The sequence below is a fragment of the Mustela putorius genome, unplaced genomic scaffold, assembly GCF_011764305.1.
Source record: "Mustela putorius furo isolate JIRA1106 unplaced genomic scaffold, ASM1176430v1.1 tig00000095_pilon_pilon_pilon, whole genome shotgun sequence".
In the NCBI taxonomy this organism is placed as follows: Eukaryota; Metazoa; Chordata; class Mammalia; order Carnivora; family Mustelidae; genus Mustela; species Mustela putorius.
Window position 1 is genome coordinate 33,060,559 of NW_025421280.1, and position 20,589 is coordinate 33,081,147.

General features: G+C 58.3%; 2 protein-coding genes across 8 annotated transcripts in view; one reads left to right on the forward strand and one right to left on the reverse strand.

The window, feature by feature from the left end:
• The window catches only part of DOCK6 (dedicator of cytokinesis 6), a 40,904-nt gene that overhangs the window by 12,749 nt on the left and 7,566 nt on the right, over positions 1-20,589 (forward strand). Inside the window, exons 10-38 of one of the 7 annotated variants that reach the window (XR_006607807.1) lie at positions 712-792; positions 913-1,066; positions 1,229-1,356; positions 1,455-1,548; positions 2,062-2,224; positions 5,250-5,367; positions 5,459-5,529; positions 5,742-5,880; positions 5,976-6,077; positions 6,736-6,822; positions 7,260-7,491; positions 7,763-7,924; positions 8,584-8,747; positions 9,293-9,397; positions 11,388-11,480; positions 11,727-11,822; positions 12,256-12,396; positions 14,753-14,866; positions 14,966-15,136; positions 15,482-15,621; positions 15,719-15,888; positions 17,711-17,871; positions 18,218-18,400; positions 18,717-18,843; positions 19,167-19,251; positions 19,372-19,468; positions 19,608-19,742; positions 20,044-20,196; positions 20,414-20,523. Coding sequence is in view for 6 of the 7 variants with exons in the window: in XM_045083811.1 (XP_044939746.1) it covers positions 712-792; positions 913-1,066; positions 1,229-1,356; positions 1,455-1,548; positions 2,062-2,224; positions 5,250-5,367; positions 5,459-5,529; positions 5,742-5,880; positions 5,976-6,077; positions 6,736-6,822; positions 7,260-7,491; positions 7,763-7,924; positions 8,584-8,747; positions 9,293-9,397; positions 11,388-11,480; positions 11,727-11,822; positions 12,256-12,396; positions 14,753-14,866; positions 14,966-15,136; positions 15,482-15,621; positions 15,719-15,888; positions 17,711-17,871; positions 18,218-18,400; positions 18,717-18,843; positions 19,167-19,251; positions 19,372-19,468; positions 19,608-19,742; positions 20,044-20,196; positions 20,365-20,523 (3,825 nt within the window). In the remaining variant the exon portion in view is untranslated. Of the gene's footprint in view, positions 1-711; positions 793-912; positions 1,067-1,228; positions 1,357-1,454; positions 1,549-2,061; positions 2,225-5,249; positions 5,368-5,458; positions 5,530-5,741; positions 5,881-5,975; positions 6,078-6,735; positions 6,823-7,259; positions 7,492-7,762; positions 7,925-8,583; positions 8,748-9,292; positions 9,398-11,387; positions 11,481-11,726; positions 11,823-12,255; positions 12,397-14,752; positions 14,867-14,965; positions 15,137-15,481; positions 15,622-15,718; positions 15,889-16,425; positions 16,682-17,710; positions 17,872-18,217; positions 18,401-18,716; positions 18,844-19,166; positions 19,252-19,371; positions 19,469-19,607; positions 19,743-20,043; positions 20,197-20,364; positions 20,524-20,589 lie in introns of those variants that run through there. The other 6 variants (XM_045083811.1, XM_045083822.1, XM_045083828.1 and 3 more) reach the window with 6 other exon arrangements.
• On the reverse strand, positions 2,224-3,978 carry ANGPTL8 (angiopoietin like 8). The gene is made up of 4 exons (XM_004748402.3): positions 3,659-3,978; positions 3,316-3,477; positions 2,695-2,804; positions 2,224-2,590 (listed from the first exon to the last, which is right to left on the reverse strand). Exons 1-4 carry the CDS (start codon positions 3,953-3,955, stop codon positions 2,563-2,565), a joined length of 597 nt encoding a protein of 198 aa, XP_004748459.1. The 5' UTR covers positions 3,956-3,978; the 3' UTR covers positions 2,224-2,562.

Consider the following 20,589-nt stretch of genomic DNA (forward strand, 5'->3'; position numbering starts at 1 on the left):
TAGGTGATGAGAAATCACGGAGGGCTTCCGTGGAGAGGCAGTAGTTAAGCTGAGACCCACAAGTGGGAGGCCTGGCATGTGCAAATGGACTTTTAGAATGTTCTTTAAGTTGAGAGTTTTTCAGTTTATTAGGGGAAGAAAGATCTAGTTGGCACATTTGTGTGAGATTTTCTAGTTCTAGGACTGAGCTCAAATTTCCTTTCCCCAGATACTCAGTTCGGTTACATTAATGACATTGACCTACAGGCAGGCACTGCTCACGGTCAGTCAGACTACACAGAGTTTCCCACCTTTAACCTCACAGCAGCCTCAGGAGGTGGGGGTTGCCATGGCCTCCATTTTACAGATGGGGAAAACTGAGGTACAGAATGGGTTAGGGACCTCTTTTTAGGCTCCCACAGCCCACAAGTGGTCAGGATTGGCCTCCGGCCATGCTTGGAATGGCCTCTTTGTATACTAACAAAAATATAAATGTAGAGAAAATATGGAAACTTGGGTTTGGAGTGGGCTCAAAGGGCGGGGGAGGGGGCAGCTGGCCGGGCAATCCAGTGGCTAGCGCTCAATCCCGAGGACAGTGGGAGCCATGGGAGGTGTTGGAGCAAGAGCCCTAGCTGGATGGAGTATCTGAGGACCGACGAGGGGGCCAGACAGTTGGAAATGGGGTGGGATTGGGGTCCCAGCAGTGCCTCACTGGCCCTGCCTGCCCCTCAGCTGGAGAAAGTATTGCAGCAGGGGGACATCAGCGAGTGCTGCGAGCCCTACATGGTGATGAAGGAGGTGGACACGGCCAAGGTAAGCATGTGGAGGCTGAGCGAGGTGGTAAAGGGGTCACTGGGCAGGGCATATCCTGTGATCTGTAGGTCTGGGGCACTGAGCTTGTGGGGTGTGCTGGGGGTGGGTTCTCCCCCACAGAACAAAGAGAAGCTGGAGAAGCTGCGCCTGGCGGCTGAGCAGTTCTGCACCCGCCTGGGCCGCTACCGCATGCCCTTCGCCTGGACCGCGGTCCACCTGGCCAACATCGTGAGCAGTGCCGGGCAGCCGGACCGCGACTCCGACTCCGAGGGAGGTGAGGAGGCGGGGCTGACCAGTCAAGGTTGGGGGGGGGGCTAATGGGAAGGGAGCGCCCTCTGCTGGCTGGACTTGGTACAAGGTTGACTCTCTGGCCCTCTGGCCCTTCCCGCCTCCCTTTCATCTCCGCCCCCTCCATCACCATCACTGCCTCCCCTAGAGCGCCGACCGGCCTGGACTGACCGCCGCCGGCGTGGACCCCAAGATCGGACAAATAGTGGGGATGACACCTGCAGCTTCTCCGGATTCCGCCCAGCCACGCTGACTGTCACCAACTTCTTTAAGCAGGTGTCATGGCCGTGGGGCTGGGGGAGGGTTTCCCAGCAACAGACGTTACCCCACTGTGGGTACCCAGGACCCAGTTTACGTGGGTATGTCCTGTGCAGGAGGCCGAGCGGCTCAGTGATGAGGACCTCTTCAAGTTCCTGGCTGACATGCGGCGCCCGTCTTCTCTCCTGCGGCGCCTGCGGCCCGTGACCGGTGCGTGGCGCGCCCCATAAATGAAAGCTGGCCCTTCCATGCAGTGACTCAGCAAACCCACCCTGAGGACCTGCTGGGCCAGCCCCCGGGGACCCGCTGGTGACCGTGATGCATAAATCCCCTGAAATTAGGGGCTGGATCTTTTATCTTTTTTAAAATTTTATTTATTTATTTGACAGATAGACAGCGAGAGAGGGAACACAAGCAGGGGGAGTGGGAGAGGGAGAAGCAGGCTTCCCACAGAGCAGGGAGCCCATGCACTGCTTGGTCTCAGGACCCTGGGATCGTGACCTGAGCTGAAGGCAGACCCCTAACGACCGAGCCACACAAATGTGGAGCCGATCAAATGTGGAGGCAAGATACAGCAAGCAAGGGTGACATCTGGCCTTAGCTCCTGAAGGACAGCCACTAGAGGGCATGATGGAGACGTCAGAGCCCCCAACCTAAAGCCCAGAAGGTGGGGCCGGGGTTGGAAGCTCCCAGGCCCTTGCAAACACTCCCCTCTCTCTCCAGCCCAGCTCAAGATCGACATTTCCCCGGCCCCTGAGAATCCACACTTCTGCCTCTCCCCGGAGCTGCTTCATGTCAAGCCCTACCCAGACCCCAGAGGCCGGCCCACCAAAGAGATCCTGGAGTTCCCTGCCCGTGAGGTCTATGCCCCCCACACAAGCTACAGGTACAGCCCCTGAGGCCCAGCTGGGCATTTGAATGGGGGCTAGTCATGGCATCTCACAGAGCAAGGTACTGTTTCTCCCAGACACTCAGCCGTATCTACTCCACTTTAATGGAGGGGTGTATACATGGGAAGGGTCCCATGTCCTGCCCCCGTCTCCTCAACAGCGCCATGTCCTCTGCCTGTGTCCCCGCCTGCTTCTGTCTCTTCTCCATGGCCAGAAGCAGGGCCCAGCGCCCCGGCGACCCCACAAGGCAGGCAACTCCTCCTTGTGTGGAGGCCATGGCCATGGCAGCGTCCCTCAGTGTAGACTGGTCCTCAGTTCCACACCCCAGGCAGATTCAAGCCGGGAGTGCCGCTGTATGGAGTCTGGAAGGGAGACAAGGCTCAGCCAAGGCAAAGGGACCCCCATCTGGGTGCCCTGCACACCTCCTCCCCAGCAGCCCCGCCCATCCGACCCCCTCCAGCCTCACCTCTCCTGGATCTGTCGTAGTCGATGCTGCTGGGCCACCATCTCCCGCCTCTGTTGCTGCACGTGGCCTGTGAGCGCCCATATGATGTGGCTCTGCTTGTCTGCATGGGCCTGTGGGGTCAGGACAGAAACCTCAGTTGGGGCTGACTCACCTCCTGTCCCCTGGCCCTGCCCAGGGCTGCATCTGTGTGCCCTAATACGTCACTGCCGCTCCGTGGCCTCAACTTCCCCATCTGTTAAATGGGGATGACATAGGACTTGTGCCATGGGAGGCTGTAAGCATGATACGGATTATTAAGAGGCATGGCTGGGGTAGTTCCTGGGCACTCAAGAAATACTACCAGTTACTCTTTTAGTATTAATTTATGAACTTCCATATCCCCTGCCCCATGCAGAGTATTTTATCTATGTTGAATCCCTGTCCCTCCTCTGAGATTGTTGTCCTTATTTGCAATTGGGGAAACTGAGGCACAGGAAAGGATAAGGGTTTTGTCCAGGGTCACCTAGGTCAGAGGCCATGGCCCTGCGAGGCTGATCTGGAGATGCCCTGGGACTCAAGGCTGAGAAGTGAGTTCTTTGTGGGAAATCGGTCTCCACTCCACCCGGGTTGGGAACTTCTTACCTTTAAAGCCTCAAATTCCTGCTGGGCATGGCCCAGCCAAGCGCCTCTCAGCCGGACTTCCAGCCGCTGCATGCTCTCCCGTAGCACCTGCTGTCCCTGGGCCACCTCCCCTAGTGTCCGGGCCGTGGCCTCTGCTTGCTGCTTTAGGGTATCCTCCTCCATCTGTTCGAGAAATAGCGGATGTTAATAGGATGACCAGCTTGTCTTTGTTGGCCTATATAAAGGCCTATATTCCAGGGACACCTGCCCCCAAATTCCTGAGCAAACCCAGACAGTTGGTTACCCTAGACAACTCTATTGCAAACTCCTACCCACCCCACAGTGCCCCAGCTGCAGTGCCCACCTGCATCTCCAGCAGGCTTGTGCGTAGCTCCTGGGCTGCATCCCGGCCCCGGCTGACCTCCTGCCCCAGAAGGCCCAGCGCACGGCCATAGAGGCCCAGGCTGTGCCCAGCCTTTGTCAGCCGTGCCTCCGTGGCCCTGTACACACCGTTGAGGGCCTGACCCAGCTGCAGGGCCCCGTGGAAGAGGAGGGTCAGCTCCTCGTGTTCAGCCAGCTCCAGGCTCCTAACGGGAGCTGCAGGGGCAGGCTGGGCAGCCGTGGCCAGGACGCATAGTAGGCACAGGGCGAGAGTGGGCATGGCTGAGGCTCTGAGGGTACGGCCACAGCGCCACTGCTGCCACCTTTTATGCCCCAGCGCCCTGTTAACCCCCGGTCAATCATTAACCGACCAGCTGGGCGCCCTGGGTTGTGCAAGGGCCTGGCGGTGGCGCGACAGTTGCATCAGGCAAGTGTCCGGTGAGGCCACACTGAGATCACGCCGGCTAGGGTTTGGGGCCAGCTGTGGACTGGTGGGGGGCACAGGTTGAGGACAGGCCCAGGCCCTGCTGGGTGGAATCTGAAGCTCAGAGCCTCAGTTTCCCCACCCGTAGAAGGGACGACCACGGTAACAGTGAACACAGCAGTGAGGGTCGTGAGTGTCTTAGTGCTGGTGGTTTGCCTGGCCGGCTTTCAGCGCCCTGGCGGTAGCTGGTTTCCTTCCCACAAGCCTGCAATGCTGGGGTCTGTGCTGGCCTGGTTGAAAGCTGGGGAGTGGGGCCAGGACCCATGTGTGGCGCGGATCAGTGCTAGCTGTCATTTCTGCTCCTTGGATTAATGTGGGCAAGTGCCTCTATTCCCCACCCCCCCCCATAAAATGAGAGGAACGTTCACCCCCTCTCTTCGGCTGCTTGGAGAGGTAGATGAGTTGTTTCGTGCTGAGCGCTTAGAACAGAGCTGGGCCTACAGTAGGTTCCGTGTTAACGTTCAGGGCAATCCTTGTCACTCCCCTTGTTTCTCGTGACTGGCATTGCTGCAAAGGCTGAGCCAGGAGCCTCGATGGCCCCATTATATAGATAGGGAAGCTGAGGCCCAGGAGTGTTGGGCTTGCTGGGAGAGACAGGCAGAACTCTGACTTTAGCCCAGGCCCACTTCTGATGCTGGCCTCAGTTTCTCCACCTGAGACACAGGCCTCATAACTCTAGTGGCGTCTCCTGGGGGAAGGGTAATCAGGCCCCTGAGCCAAGAGAGGGGCGGGTCAGCCCCTGTGGGGCTCAGGCTTGACTACTGGCCACCTGGGCCACCTTTTTGGAACCCTGACCCTGAGCACCCATCTGTCCCTGCTCAGCACCTCCCTGTGCCTCATTAGTGACCCCAAAGCCCCTTTGTATCCCCACCCTCTGCTATACTGTTCCCCCCATCTGTGCTCCCAGGGCGCCCACCTGTCCCCCATCTCTGCCAGTCACAGATGTCCATAATTGGCCACCTGGTGCCCCTAATAGCTGCATCCGCCACCCTTAGTGCCTCAACTGCGTGGCCATCACCGCCCCCCCTCCAACCCCCGGTCTCCCAGCCCCACCGGTTCCTCTGATGCCCCCCGCCCTCCGCCCCCATAGGAACCTGCTGTACGTGTACCCACATTGCTTGAACTTCAGCAGCCGTCAGGGCTCCGTGCGCAACCTCACTGTACGCGTGCAGTACATGGCGGGCGAGGACCCCAGCCAGGCCCTGCCGGTCAGTGACTGCGAGGGGTGGGGAGGGGGGTGAGGGGCGGTCCTCGGGGGGTGTGTCCCAGGGGGGCCCCCTCATGCACACCATCTCCCAGGTCATCTTTGGCAAGTCCAGCTGTAGTGAGTTCGCCCGCGAGGCCTTCACCCCGGTGGTCTACCACAACAAGTATGCAGGGTGGCGGGACGGGGCCGGTGGTGGGGACACGGTGGGGACACGGTAGGGACACGGTGGGGCAGCAGGAGGGGAGGAGGCTGCCCCCCAGGACAGCCGGCGGGGACTCTGAGGCAGAGAGCAGACCATAGGGCAAGGCAGCGCTGGGGTCTGACTTGCAAGAGACGTTGGGGAGGCCTGGGGGCGCCAGCAGAGTCCCCTCCTAGGTCCCCAGAGTTCTACGAGGAGTTCAAGCTGCGTCTTCCAGCCTGTGTGACCGAGAACCACCACCTGCTGTTCACTTTCTACCATGTCAGCTGCCAGCCCAGGCCGGGCACAGCTCTAGAGACTCCCGTGGGCTTCACTGTGAGACTCCCACCAGCCCTCACCCCCGCCCCCAGTCCTGCTGTCAGCCCCCCACCCCCGTCTGGCCCCAGACCTAACCCCTAGGCTCTCCCCAGTGGATCCCACTGCTGCAGCACGGCCGCCTGAGGACTGGCCCCTTCTGCCTCCCTGTGTCCGTGGACCAGCCCCCGCCCAGCTACTCCGTGCTCACACCAGACGTATGTGCCCTGGCCCCCTGCCTCCCCTCCCAGTGCCTGCCCCCGCCACCCCCCCCACAACACCCCCAGGCTCCTGCCTCATCGTCCCCCATCTGTGCCGTGCCCTCCGTTCCCATCAATACCCTTGGGAGCCTTGTTGCCCTCTGTTAGGGCCTCTGGCTGCTCCATCCCCCCCATTACTGCCTTTATGTGTCCTACCATCCCCACGTGTCCTTCCCTGTCCCCCACTAGCCTGGTCTCATTACCACTGCCTTTCTGCTGCAGTCCTCCGTTTGCAGCCCTGCCTGCCTCCCTGACCACGATCCCCCCAGTAATTCTTCCAGGGCCCTTCACCCCCATTAATACTGTCACCCTCCTACTTACTCTTGAGCTGCCATGAATGCCTGGGCCCCGCAAGTTCTCCCACCATGCTCTTGCCCGATTCATTTCCTTTAGTAATGTACACCCCAGGCTTCCCTTGTCTGCTTCTCCGTTTGTACCCCAGGCTTCCAGCCTGCCCAGGGGACCCCCATAGTACTCCCTCCCGTCTGCATCCCCCTGGGGTTGGCACCCGGCTATGCAACCCCCCCCACCCCAAGACTCTGTTGCACCCTAGTTGCAATGGTGCAATCAGTGCAGGGCAGGTGGGCCAATGCCCCCTGGCGTGTCCCTCCTGCAGGTGGCGCTGCCAGGCATGCGCTGGGTGGACGGCCACAAGGGCGTGTTCAGCGTGGAGCTCACTGCCGTGTCCTCTGTGCACCCACAGGTAGGGGGTAGGGGGTGGGGGGAACCCAGCAGTCTGGCCCTGGGGTTGAGCAACAGTTCCCGCTGACTGGGAGGCCTGGCCTCGGGCCATGGACGTGACTTTGATCAGCGAGGCCCTGCCACCCAGGGAAGCTGCTGACTCAGGCGGGGGCGGCCGTGCGAGTGGCCCTCCTGGCTGGGGCTTTGGCCTTCTACGTGGTCTCTCCTCTCCTCTCCGCACGTGCCCCTTGCTGCTTCTGTGGTCACTCTCCCATCCCTCTCTCCTCCCTTCAGCTCCTGGCTCATCCTTTCCTCATTCGTGGTCAGTTCTTTGATCCGCGGCCTTGGTTTTCTGCCCACTGAGCACCACCCCCAACCCTCCAGGGTCTTCCCAGCCATGGGACCCTGGCCCCTCCCCCACACCCCCGCTCACCCCAGGTTCCCCCCCCCCACCCTCAGGACCCTCACCTGGACAAGTTCTTCACTCTGGTGCACGTCCTGGAGGAGGGGGCCTTCCCATTCCGCCTCAAGGACACTGTGCTGAGTGAGAACACCGTGGAGCAGGAGCTGCGGGCCAGCCTAGCAGCCCTGCGCCTCGCCAGCCCTGAGCCCCTTGTCGCCTTCTCCCACCACGTGCTGGACAAGCTTGTCCGTCTAGTCGTGCGGCCTCCAATCATTGGCGGCCAGATCGGTGAGCAGGCACAGCCTCAGACCTCAGTTTCCCTATCTGGAAAGGGGCCCCCTGGTCCCCTGGTCCTGGGTGACCTCCTCTAACCCACTCATCTTTCTGGCCTCAGTTCTCCTTTCTGAAAAACGGCTCCCAACCCCCCTGGGCCCCAGAGCAGGTGTGCTGTGACCCTTTCATTGGCCCCACAACCCCTTGGAAAGGTGGGAGATAAGGGGTTCCTTGGAGAGGTAGAAGGCCGTGGGCTTTAGCACTTGACCTCTGTTCTGCCCGGCAGTGAACTTAGGTCGTGGGGCCTTTGAAGCAATGGCCCATGTGGTCAGCCTTGTCCACCGGAGTCTAGAGGCTGCCCAGGATGCCCGCGGTCACTGCCCACTGCTGGCTGCCTATGTCCACTATGCCTTCCGACTGCCTGGCACTGAGCCTAGCCTCCCAAGTGGTAAGTGTTGGTGGGAGGGCCCTGGACGACAGGATGTGTCTGGGAGGAGAGCATCCCAGTCAGTGGGAATAGCATGTGCAAAGGCCCAGAGGCCAGACCTTGGCTGATTTGGGCAACTTACGAGAGAGACTTTGTGTTCACTCCTTCCCTCACCCCCAGGTTGGTGGTCTTTGTTGCTTGACTGGTGGGTCATTCAGCCAGTCAACAAGCTTCTGCCAAAGGTTGAATCAGAGACGCAGTTGGGTTGCGCAAGTTTGAATCCCAGCTCTGTCTCCTATAAACTCTGTGAGCCTGGGCAAGTGACTTCACCTTTCTGGGTCTGTTTTCCATTTGTAAAACAAGGATAATAGTGGTCATCCCTTCATGCGGGCGCTGGTAAGAGTAAATGAGATATAGTAATTCGTACAACAGGTTTGGTTCAGTGAATGCTCAATACAGTTGGATTCTTTTCTATTTGCTAAGTCATGAATGCTAACCTCTAACCCCTCTGGGCACTTAGTGCGTGCCAGGCCCCGTCTCCCCCGAATCACTGTGAGACAGCGGCCACTAGTGTGCCCATTTTATAGGCGAGAAGCCTAGAGGCTCAGAGGCAGAGCGATTTCACCCAGGACAGCCAGCTGGGAACAGGCAGGGGCTAACCATCTTGCCTCCATCCTCAGGGGCCCCTCCAGTGGCCGTGCAGCCTGCCACGCTGGCCCGTGGCCCGGGCCGCCCCGCCAGTCTCTACCTGGCCCGCTCTAAGAGCATTAGCAGCAGCAACCCTGACCTGGCCGTGACCCCGGGCTCTGTGGACGACGAGGTCTCCCGCATCCTGGCCAGCAAGGTAGGGCGAGGGCAGGCCCTGGGGTCTCTAGCCTCAGTGGCTCCGTCTGGCAGGTGGGGCGGGTGAAGGCTGTTAGGGTGGACGGAGGTACAGGAAGTGCCGGACAGCGGCACGGACTTGACTCTGGGCAGGAGAGCTGATCTGCAGCTGTCACAGCTCAGGGGCGGCAACTCAGACTTTGCCCTGGGCTCCGCACTCCAAGGCCGACCCAAGGATGGGTGGCCGGAGGTTGGCCCGATTGACAAAAGCTGTGTGGACATAGTGGAACAGGTGTGTATACGCGCGTATACCCACGGATGTGTGTGCTCACAGACCACACGCATGTGTGTGCACGGGGCGCTTGCACACGTGCACCCCACGCCCGGCTGCTCACAGGGAGCACATGCGCGTGGACCTCACACACAGACGTGCACAGACGCTTGCCAGGGTTGCGTGTGGGCACCCAGGGGGCGTGTACGGCCCCGGACAGTGCTCCCGCTCGGTGATCTGCGCCATTCCCCCTGCCTTCTGCCCATGGATTCTACCACTTCCCCGTGTGTCTCCAGGGTATCGACCGCTCACACTCCTGGGTGAATTCTGCTTATGCTCCAGGAGGCAGCAAGGCTGTGCTGCGACGGGCACCTCCTTATTGCGGGGCCGACCCCAGACAGGTGCCCTCCCTACCTGCGCCTGCACGCGTGTCACTCCACCTCGGCATGAGCTCCTTCCACCTTCCCGGCTGTGCCCCACTAACCTAGGGGGGCTGCCTGAAGGAGGCAGCAGACCCCTCCTGCCTTTGTTTAGGGGCTGTGGAGTCAGTGTTATAGGCCTTGTGGTCATCTTAACCAGCCTTTTGCCAGGGCCTCAGGCAGAGACAGGAGGGAAGAGGGTAGTATGCAAATTGCATGCAAAGAATATGCAAATCCAGCCACTCTAACCTCACTGCGTCGCATGGCCTGTCACTCCCTTTAATCCACCCTGTTCAGGAGACTCTCAGCTGTCCCCTTGACATAGCAATCCAAAGGATGCCAAAGGGCTGGGACTGACCCTCTGGGCTCTCCCTCCCCTCCTGTTTCAGGCACACACACCTCTGCGGGCAGCTCCCTTTACTCTGCCCCTTCCCAGGGATCTGGTCTGAGGACCCACCTGGGTCCGAGTTCTCGAGTACTCGCTCTGCTATGGGCTCACCCTGTGCCTGAGGCTCTGAGTTTTCAGTTGTGGTCAAGACTCAAAGTGTTTAGTGCAGTGGTCCCGAACCTGGGGACACGTTAGGGCATCACAGGGAAGATTTTCTGGGGATGGATCTCAGTCCAGCCCCGTCTCTGAGCTGCCAGGTCATATGGGAGATAGGCAGCGATCACACAAACTCACGAGTGTGTAAGTGCAGGGTGTGAAAATGCCTGAAAAGAAATGAACAGGAGGGAAGCCACCAGGCTCTCTGGGTCATCTAGAGGGGCCTCTCCAGGGAGATGACATTTTTGCTGGGACCTGAAAGGTGAGACAGAGCCAGCCAGGGAAAGGTACCTGTTCCAGGTGGCAGGAAAGGCACATGCAAAGGTTGGCCCCAAGCTCAGAGCCCCCGAGACACCGAAAGGAGGTCACCGAGGGGGTTTCCCTGCACACTTGGCCCCTGACCTTGTTCCAGCCCCGTGCCCACTGCCCAGGGAGCTGCATTGAAGGGAAGCCGGGGGACTGTTAGCAGCAAGGGACCTTTTGGACAGTCTTCTCCTGAGATTGCTGGAAATCTGGATTCGTGGGCCCTGCCGCCCCCCTCCCAGCGTCCTTAAGAGGGCCTCCCCCAATGCCCTCATTCTCCGAAGTGTCAGCTGGGCCTCAAAGAGCACCTAGGAGGCGACGAGGCGGTGGGAGGGTGGGCATTCCAGGCGGGAAGGGCCCCTTGAGGCTGGCCTTTGCTAACATGAGTGCTAGGGAGCTGCGCCCTGCCGGGGCTGTGGAAGCCAGGGGTTCCGCAAGTGCCAGGGCCCAGGTAGGTTCCAGGGGTCAGGTTAACTCCATCTTCGGGCCTCCTCTCCCTGCCGATGGCCTCACCTCCCAACCAGCAAAGGAGGAGGGCAGAGTGGAGCATGGGTGCCCATGCCCATTTCACAGATGGGGAGCACTGAGGCAAGCAAAGCTGGAACGGGGCCAGGCCCGGAACCCGAGGCTCTCGGCTGCTCCTGCTGCATCTCCTCGGCATCTCCTCTCACCTTCGTCCTATCTCTCTCCCTCTTCCTTCTCTGTCCTCGCTTGGGCCCCATGCCTGTGCTCCGTTCCCCTGTCTCCATTCCCTCCTCCGTCCGCCCGACCTCCCGGACTCTCTCCGGCTGTCTGACTTCACCCTCCCTCTTCCCTGTGTCCACCCGCACCCCCCATGGCTCCACCACCTCTGTCCGGGCCTGTCCACTGTCGCCGACGGGCTCCTGTCCCCATTCTCACCTCTCCTGTCCCCCTCCTGGCCCTGCCCTTCTCTCTTCTGTTTCTCATCCCCCATTATCTCCTTCCCTCTATCCTTATTCTCTTTGCCCTCTCGTGCATACCCCCGGGGCCTGTCCAAACGGACGCGTCTGTGCCCTGTTCATGCCAACCATGTCCTCCCCGCCTACACCGCCGGCCCCCTCACGACACCCCTCGCCATCCCATCCTCGCCCCGTCCCATCATAGGCCATCGACCGCAGCTCTAGCCGAACCTCTTCCTACCTCGAGGGCTCCTCCTTGGCCCCACCAGCCACCCAGCCGAGACTCACTGTGCAGAAGGTAGTGGGAGGCAGGGGGTGGGTGACTCCATGTTGGCCCCGGAGCTCCCGTCTCCCCCGAAGCCCAGCAGGGTCTGGAGGGCCCAGGGAAAGGGTGTGCTGACTCCTTCCGCTCCCTCTCCTGCATGGTCTCCAGCTGCGCTAACCCCAAGCCATCCCACTGCTTCCAAACCCCGTCACGCCCCCCTCCAGAGGAGGGCACGGGCTGGGCTCCCTGGCTCTCTGTGACCCTTGCCCCCGCCCCCAGCTGCTGCACGAGGAGCTGGCCCTGCAGTGGGTGGTCAGCGGCAGTGCCGTGCGAGAGGCCGTCCTGCAGCACGCCTGGTTCTTCTTCCAGCTCATGGTAAGACCCCCTCCTCCCTGCCTCGGGCTGGCCCTCTCCTCTGAGATTGTAGCTAAGACCTCCGAGCCATGATCCCAAGAGACGCCTCCCCATGTCGAGAGACACTGAAGAGAGAGACCCCCTTGAAACTCACCTGAAAGCCCCTCGACGGAGAGGTGACGCCACCCGCCCCCACCTTCTCCCAGGCTCTCTCACCCTCCCCACCCCTGCACCCTGCCTAGGACCCACTCAGCCTCTGCCCATTGCCCGCTCAAGCCTTATGTTAAGAGTCAGGGCTCCATCTCTACCCAGGACCCCTTAAGCCCACCTCTAGCCCCTGTGCCTTGCTGCTAAAGCACCACTCAGCCCCTCAGGCCCTGTCCCCCTCTGGTGGGCCCCCCTGTTCAGTCCCTCAAGCCCTGTCCACTCTCACCACCCCCCTGCCCCCCGCCAGGTGAAAAGCATGGCGCTGCACCTGCTTCTGGGCCAACGACTGGACACGCCCCGCAAGCTTCGCTTCCCTGGGCGTTTCCTGGACGACATCGCGGCCCTCGTGGGCTCTGTGGGCCTGGAAGTCATCACCCGGGTGTACAAGGTGTGTGGGAATGGGCCTCAGTGGGAGGGGTCTGAGACAGGACCTGGAGCCAGCCAGGCAGGGGGCACCATGAACCCCCTTGCCGGATCAGTCTGTTGACTCAGCATCTTTTGAGCAACGACTGTGTGCACAGTCCGGATGCTAGACACAGCAGTGAACCAAACAGACCCAAATCCCCATTTGCATGGAGCTGACTTTTTAAGGAGACTTGAAGGAGGGGTAAGAGCTGCCTGTGCCATGGCTCGAGCAAGGGCCTTCCAGGCAGTGCGACCAGCAAGGGCAAAGGCCCCGAGGTAGGACCATGCCTGGGTTGTTAGAGGAGCAGTTAGAAGGCGTGGCTAGAGTGGACTGAGCAAACGTGGGAATGGGGGTTGATGAGGATGGGGAGGGAGGACAGAGAGATCCCTTAGCCCTTAGCACAGTGCCAAATACAGTAAGTGCTCAGTAAATGAACACTGATGCTTTGAGACCTCGATCATTGGTTGTCCAGGTCCTGGATCACTAATTCCAGTGTTCACAGGAGCTGGGCAGGCAATAATAATAAGTTATTACAATAGTAATAATAATAATATTGAGTATTTATTGAGCACTTACTGTATATCTTAAACATGTTAGATGGATGACATCATTAAATTCTCCCAAACACCCCATGAAGTTATCTCCATTTTACTGATGGGGAAACTGAGGTAGAGAATGACTGGGTAACAATCTGATACCACACAGCCAAGAAGGGGCAGAATGTGGATGTGAACCCAAGCCACCAGCTCCAGAGCCTACACCCTCACCACCTGGGAGGAATGGGGCTTAGGGCGGACGCAGGGGCATGTACCTATTGGCTGTAGCTGGAATGCCTGATTTCTCAGGAGAAATGGGACTTTTGGTTTTGATAGGAACTTTCCAGATTTTTGAAATGCCAGCCCAACCCAAGTCAGCCATTGTGCAATCTCCGATGACCTCTGGGCTGGGCTCAGAGTTCTCGACCTTGTTCCACTGGAGCCTCCCCAAGGGCTGATATTCTCAGGGGCTGAGCCGGACTGTGAGGAAACCACCCTATGAATGGGCAGTAGGGGGGAACAGTACCCCCGAGAAGCAGCAGCATCCCAGCTGCAAGTGGGGCATCAGCAATGGGCCATAGTGGTTCTGTTGCTTCGCTTGACATTTATCGAGCACTGACTTCCAGGCTCATTGTATAAGGAAGACCCAGTCTCTGCTCCCCTATGGACTCAGAGCTAAGGCAGGTTTTATATCTTGTTTCTCTGGGTTGCAGGGAACTGAGGAGGGTTGCTCTGAGGTTGCAGGGAACTCAGGCCACTGAGCCTAACCACCCTGTGGCTTATGGTTGTGTGAGAGCAGACAAGCATCAACAACCCCTTAAGGCCAAGCAGCCTTCTTGATATTCCTCAACGTTACCAGGCACATCCTGCCCCAGGGCCTTTGCACTTGCTGTTCTCTCTGCTCAGGTTGCCTTTCTTGTCTTGGCTCTTTCCCATCTTTCCGGTTTCTCTCAAAACCATACCCCAATCAGTTTTCTTCAAAACACACGGAACTATCTCCTGCCCTTTTATTTATTGTCTGCCTTCCCCTCACACAAGACTGTGAGTTGGACAAGCCACAGGGACCACATCTGTCTCATTCACAGTGTATGGCACATCGTAGATGTTTAGTGTACTCTTATTAAATGATTATTGAGAGCGCATCAGTTAGGGCAGAGGTTACTTTGCTGGGACATCATCACTTGTGGTTTAAATGTGACCAGAGTTTGTTTCTGAGCATAGGTGGGTTGCAGGGTGTTCTACAGTGTGGACCTGGCCATCGCCGTCCACCATGGTGCCTGCCCCAAAAGGCTGGACTGGTGGTGGGAACAGGAAGACCAGCCCCTTCCATCTACGTGACCACATCACTCTCCCCAAAATTCCATTGGCCAGGTTGTGGTCACATGATTATTCTCAGCCTCAAGGGAGGCTGGGAAATGTGGTCTTCATCCAGCTCTGAACTGGGAAGAAGGGTTTCAGTGCTGAGTGGGAGAGGATTTGGGGGAAGTCAGTAGCCAGTTTCTGCCGTCCATATTGTGTTGTTCCCATCTAATGAAAGGAAAGAAAACAGTGTTCTGAACCGAATCCTGAGAAGTGTAGACATACAGCCGTGGGAAAGGGGCGGGACAGAGGGAAGAGGACAACCGGGAAGGCCAGGTGCATCTGGAGGCCAGAAATGAGGGTGTGTCAAGAAGCCCCAAGGCTTTGGGGCAGTGATGCGGCTCCTGGAGGTCATGGGTGACCCTAGGAGGAGCCAGGCCCAGTGTGGAGACTGAGGCTCCATGGGACAAGTGGGCGTGGGCTGACCGGCCCTGTGCCCCCAGGACGCAGAGCTGGCCGAGCGCCTGAACGCCAGCCTGGCCTTCTTCCTCAGCGATCTGCTGTCCCTGGTGGACCGCGGCTTCATCTTCAGCCTGGTCCGGGCCCACTACAAGCAGGTACGGGTGGGCGTGGTGGGCATGGCACAGCCGCGGTGGGGTGGTGGGCTGGGTGGGTGGAGCCAGTGAAGGTCGCCCGCTGATTCCCCTCCCCCACAGGTGTCCGCGCGGCTGCAGTCGGCCCCCAACCCTGCGTTGCTGCTGACGCTTCGCATGGACTTCACCCGCATCCTGTGCAGCCACGAGCACTACGTGACCCTCAACCTCCCCTGCTGTCCCCTGTCGCCCCCAGCGTCGCCCTCGCCCTCTGTATCCTCCACCACCTCCCAGGTGCGCTGGCCTCCCTTCTGGCTCCTTCTCTTGACCTTCCCCGACTCGCCTTCAGCCCCTCTTCCCTCATTTGCCCATTTCAGAGTGGGCGGCTGCCCAGGTAGCCGGACCCTTCACTTCTGACCCCCACTCTTGGTAATTTCTTGTGTGGGAGCGGGGAACCAACTTCTTATTTCTCATCTCTAAATCCTAATTCCCGCCTGGGGTTCCATTTGGTGTTTTTCTGACTTGTAACTTGCCTCCAGGCCCTGTCACCTCACATGTGGTAGTTAACACCAGTCTCTCCCCTCTGACCCTTGACCCCTGCCTCCTGCCATCTCTGCTTTCTCTTCCTGCCCTCTGCAGAGCTCCACCTTCTCCAGCCAGGCCCCGGACCCCAAGGTAACCAGCATGTTCGAGCTGAGTGGGCCGTTCCGACAACAGCACTTCCTGGCTGGGCTCCTGCTGACAGAATTGGCGCTGGCCCTGGAGCCTGAGGCCGAGGGGTGAGCACAGGCCCGCTCTGGCCCCCAGGCTGGTGGAAAGGTCCAGGAGACATGTCCGCTCCAACCCGAGCTCCTCGCTCCCCACCACCCCACACAGGGCATCCCTGCTGCACAAGAAGGCCATCAGCGCCGTGCACAGCCTGCTCTGTAGCCACGACGCCGACCCCCGCTATGCTGAGGCTTCTGTGAAGGCCCGTGTGGCCGAGTTGTACCTGCCACTGCTGTCGCTCGCACGGGATACACTGCCACGCCTGCACGATTTTGCTGGTCAGTGGGCCGGGGCAGGCCAGGGCTGCACGATCCAGGGGCTTCCCTGATCACACCAGCTCAGGTCGGGAAGGGCGGGGAGCAGGGTTAGGAATAAAAGCATGGGTGATGGGGACAGATGAAGAAGTTCCAGTGTGCTGCTCTGGGGCCCCAGGTGAGGCGTTAACTTCTCTGAGCCAAAAGGTTTCTTACCTATTACTTGGGGACAGTGGTCACATTCACTACTTCCTAGAGTTATGTGAAAATCTGGGGAGCAGCGTACTGGGATACTGTCACACCCTGATAGGTGAGGAGGGGCAGGTGGGGAAGGAACATCGGGATGAGGGGAAATTCAGAGCCCCGTGTTCATTCAGTCACTCCCCGTTAGCATTCCCTGGCACCGGGGGGACAGGGGACAGTTGGAAGCACAGACTGAGGATTTCTGGGTGGATCCGCTTTGTCATTTGGGCAAAATTCTCAGTCTTTACCTCTTGGATTTTTTTTCTGCCTCATTTTCTCGCTTCTCTCCTTCTGGGACTCCAACTGCACGTATGTTAGACCCGTGGAGTGCATTCACGTGCCTGCTGCGCTCTGTTCTGTTTCCATTTTATTTTCAGTTGGGAAACTTTCCATTTACCTGTATTTGAGCTCACTGCTTCTGTCTTCTCTGGCTGTGTCCAGCCCTTTGTTAACCCCATCCATGAGTTCCGAATTTCAGATGTTAATATTTTTCGGCTATAAAATGGTCGTTTGATATTTTGGTGTGTTTTTGTAGATCCCAGTTCTCTATTGAAATCTACCATTTTTTAACCCATGTTTGTCTATCTTTTCTGCCAATTCATACATTAACATCCTTTTTTGATAATTCCAACATTTGGTCATCTGTGTGCCTGCTTCTATTGTCTGTTTTTCTCCCTTATCAATTATATTTTCCTGCCTCATCCTATGTCTTACAACTCGTTATGGTATTTTGGATGTTGTATGTGAACAAATCGTCAGGACTGAGGCAGTGTCATCCTTTCCCAGTGATAGCTCCTCTTTCCCTCCCATATGAAGAGAGGAAAATGGGAGGGCCACCTCAGTCTGGTCAGGAACTGAGCTAGGTTAAGCCACACTGGAGATTTCATTAAATTCAGTCAATGCTTTGTCTCAAGACTCTCTGGGGTGATACTGGTTCTGTATTTGTTGGCATTTCCTGTCTCTGGTGAGACCTTTGGGGGTGGGGACAGCTAAAGGGGTGATTCTTAAAACCCTAGAGTTTGGAAGCAGACTCTTTAGGTTAAAATCCCATCTCTACCATTTACCTGCTGTGTGACCCCAGGCCTCAGTTTCTGTGCCTCAGTTTCCTCATCCATAAAGTGGGGACGCTAAAATCATTTATCTCATAAGGTTGTTTTGAAGTTTAAGAGTTAGTATTTTCCAAGTCCTTAGAATGGCACTTGGCACATAGGAGACTATCTAAGTGCCCATTGATGGCTATGATAGTGACAGCATTTATTATTAATTATTATTACTGTTATTCCTGCCACTGTTCCATCATCACTGTAGTAAACATATATAGCTCCTGTGAGCCAGGCCACATTCTGAGTGTCGAACATGTAGCAGCAGCCAGGGCAGATAGAGTTGAGGCCTTTGTCATCTTACAGACAATGGTATGATAGATGTGTCTAATCATAGGCACAAAAAGTGAGCTCTGAGAATAGGTAACTGGAGACCTCACCCTGGTCTGGGGGAGCGGTAGCAGGGAAGGCTTCCCTGAGGAGGCGAACTTTGAGCTAGGCTATGAGATCGAGAAAGTACTTACCAAGGGTTCATTCTTCTGTCCCCCTGTCCCTGCCCCCAGAGGGCCCAGGTCAACGGTCAAGACTGGCCTCGATGCTCGACTCAGACACAGAAGGGGAAGGGGACATCGGAGGCACCATCAACCCCTCAGTAGCCATGGCCATCGCTGGTGGGCCCCTAGCCCCCGGCTCCCGGGCCAGCATCTCCCAGGGTCCAGTGGCAGTGAGTATGGCGCTGGTCCCCAGAGTCACCATCCAACCTGGTAATAGAAATTATGTAAGGATATTTGTTTGTTTGAAGATTTTATTTATTTATTTGACACAGATCACAAGTAGGCAGAGAGGCAGAGAGAGGGGGAAGCAGGCTCCCCGCTGAGCAGAGAGCCCGACACAGGGCTCGATCCAAGGACCCTGAGATCATGACCTGAGCCGAAGGCAGAGGCTTAACCCACTGAGCCACCCAGGCGCCCCCATATGGATATTCTGATAGGCCAGTGCTCATCACAGTGTGGAGGACATGAGAGTCAACTCCATCCCTTCTGAGCACCCTCTCCCCTGTCTGGCCCCAGGCTTCTCGCTCAGGCTATCCCCTCTCTGCCGAGTCCAGCCGGACCTTACTGGTGTGTGTGCTCTGGGTACTGAAGAACGCCGAGCCGGCCCTCCTGCAGCGCTGGGCTGCTGACCTTGCCCTCCCTCAGCTGGGCCGCCTCTTGGACTTGCTTTACCTTTGCCTGGCTGCCTTTGAGTACAAGGTATGGGGCTGGGGGTGGGGTGGGCCTGGGGATTGAGTGGGTGGACAGGGCCAAGGTGAACCATCTTCACGCACAGGTGCCTGTGGGTTTGAGGGTCAAGGGGTGGGCCGTTTCTGGGCTTAGCCAAAGAGCGAAGGGAGAATTGTCTTCATGAATCGAATTGGGAATGGGCTAAGACCTTGCAGGAAAGGGGAGAGCCGTGTCTCCAAGCACATGATTCTGGAGGTCAGAAAAGGCTGAATGAGTGTGACCAAGCAGCCCAGGTGTCATAGGAAAGGGCAGAGTCAGCCCTGAACCCTGTTCTCTGCCCTCACAGGGGAAAAAGGCCTTTGAGCGCATCAACAGCCTCACGTTTAAGAAGTCACTGGACATGAAGGCTCGTCTGGAGGAAGCCATCCTGGGCACCATTGGGGCACGACAGGAGATGGTCCGGCGGAGTCGTGGTGAGAGGGAGATATACCCTGTGCACATCCCCCTGCCCCGGCTGCTCCCAGCCTTTGACAGACCCCAGGAAGAGGGCATCTGAACCTCTGTGTCTGCCTCACCTTCCCCAGAAAGAAGTGCACATGTTGTCCCCATGCACACGCATCTGTGCTCCTTGTCCAATTTCATGTCATTCATGTTTAACTGTGTTTCCTTAGCATATACATGTGTCACCCGGTGTCCTCATGGGTTGTCCCACGTGTACCTTAATGCCTGAGCACGTCTCATGGTTGCATGTCTTTATGTTTTTGTGCATCTGGGAACACGCACCTGCGCATCTCAGAGAGGAGCCCATTTGGAAATCAGGAGAACGTACGCTGGCGGAAGAGCGTCACGCACTGGAGACAGACCTCGGACCGTGTGGACAAGTGGGTGTAGGCAGGAAGTTGTTTGCTGGGGTCCGACCAGTTTCCAGAGAACGGGGGCCCCTAAAGCACTTAAGGGAGGGAGAGCGAGCTCAGCACCCAGCCGTGTCCCATCCCCTCCAGGACTAAGGATGAAATGGAACATGAGGCCTTGGTGGAGGGGAACCTGGCAACTGAGACCAGCCTGGTGGTTTTAGATACACTGGAGATCATCGTGCAGGTAGGGCTTGAGCCAGCATGTCCCTGACCTCTGACCCCACCACTGTGCCTTCTGATCTCTGACTCCTGACCCTGGAAGCAGCTCAGTCCCTAACAGCTGGATTTCTGACTCCTTTTCCCCATCCCTGACCCCCCTGCAGACCGTGATGCTGTCGGAGGCCCGGGAGAGCATCTTGGGGGCCGTGCTGAAGGTTGTGCTGTATAGTCTGGGCAGCGCCCAGAGCGCCCTCTTCCTGCAGCATGGCTTGGCCACACAGCGAGCCCTAGTGTCCAAGGTAAGCCCTGCTCCACAGGCAGGGCTCTGAGGGATTGGTGTAGCCTGCTGAGCCCCTACCGTGTGCTCAGCCACTTCGTGAGACACACTCCGTAGCCATCATTTACAGAGTGGGGAGCTGAGGATCAGAGTGGCAGAGTCACTCACGCAGGGTCACACAGCATCTTCCCCTCATTCTGAAGCCCACCGTGCTTGGCCAGAGGGGGCAGGACACTGATGCCCCTGCCAGAGTCCCCATCCGGGACCTTCTGTGCCATGAGGGGAAGGGGCTGACCTGTGCCTGTGTGGCCTTGGGGGGACAGTTCCCAGAGCTGCTGTTCGAGGAGGACACTGAGCTGTGCGCCGACCTCTGCCTGAGGCTCCTGCGACACTGTGGCAGCCGCGTCAGCACCATCCGCATGCACGCCAGCGCCTCGCTCTACCTCCTCATGCGCCAGAATTTCGAGATTGGCAACGTAAGTGGAAGTGGCAGGCGGAGGGCATGGCTGGCCGACCCGAGGCGCCGGTGAGGGAGGGCGGCCAGCCAGAGAGGATTGTGCGGTCGATGGGGGGCAGGAGGAGCGGGCCCCGAGGGTGAGGGTCCCGGGCTCACAGGCGTGCTCGTCCTTCCCGGCTCCTCATAGAACTTTGCCCGCGTGAAGATGCAAGTGACCATGTCGCTGTCGTCCCTAGTGGGGACGACGCAGAGCTTCAGCGAAGAGCACCTGAGACGGTCACTCAAGACCATCCTCACCTACGCCGAGGAGGACGTGGGCCTGCGGGACAGCACCTTCGCCGAGCAGGTGACACCGCCGGGCCCCCGCCATGCCTTCCTCAGCCAGTGTCTTTGCCCGGCCGGCTTTGCCACT

What these genes read in the sequence shown, in the direction of transcription:
- ANGPTL8 (XM_004748402.3), bottom strand. Translation starts at nt 3,955, where the DNA reads ATGCCCACTCTCGCCCTGTGCCTACTATGCGTCCTGGCCACGGCTGCC. An exon ending in CAAGCCTGCTGGAGATGCAG is followed by an intron (nt 3,478 to 3,658) that starts GTGGGCACTGCA and finishes TTTCTCGAACAG; the next exon opens with ATGGAGGAGGATACCCTAAA. An exon ending in CTACGACAGATCCAGGAGAG is followed by an intron (nt 2,591 to 2,694) that starts GTGAGGCTGGAG and finishes TCTCCCTTCCAG; the next exon opens with ACTCCATACAGCGGCACTCC.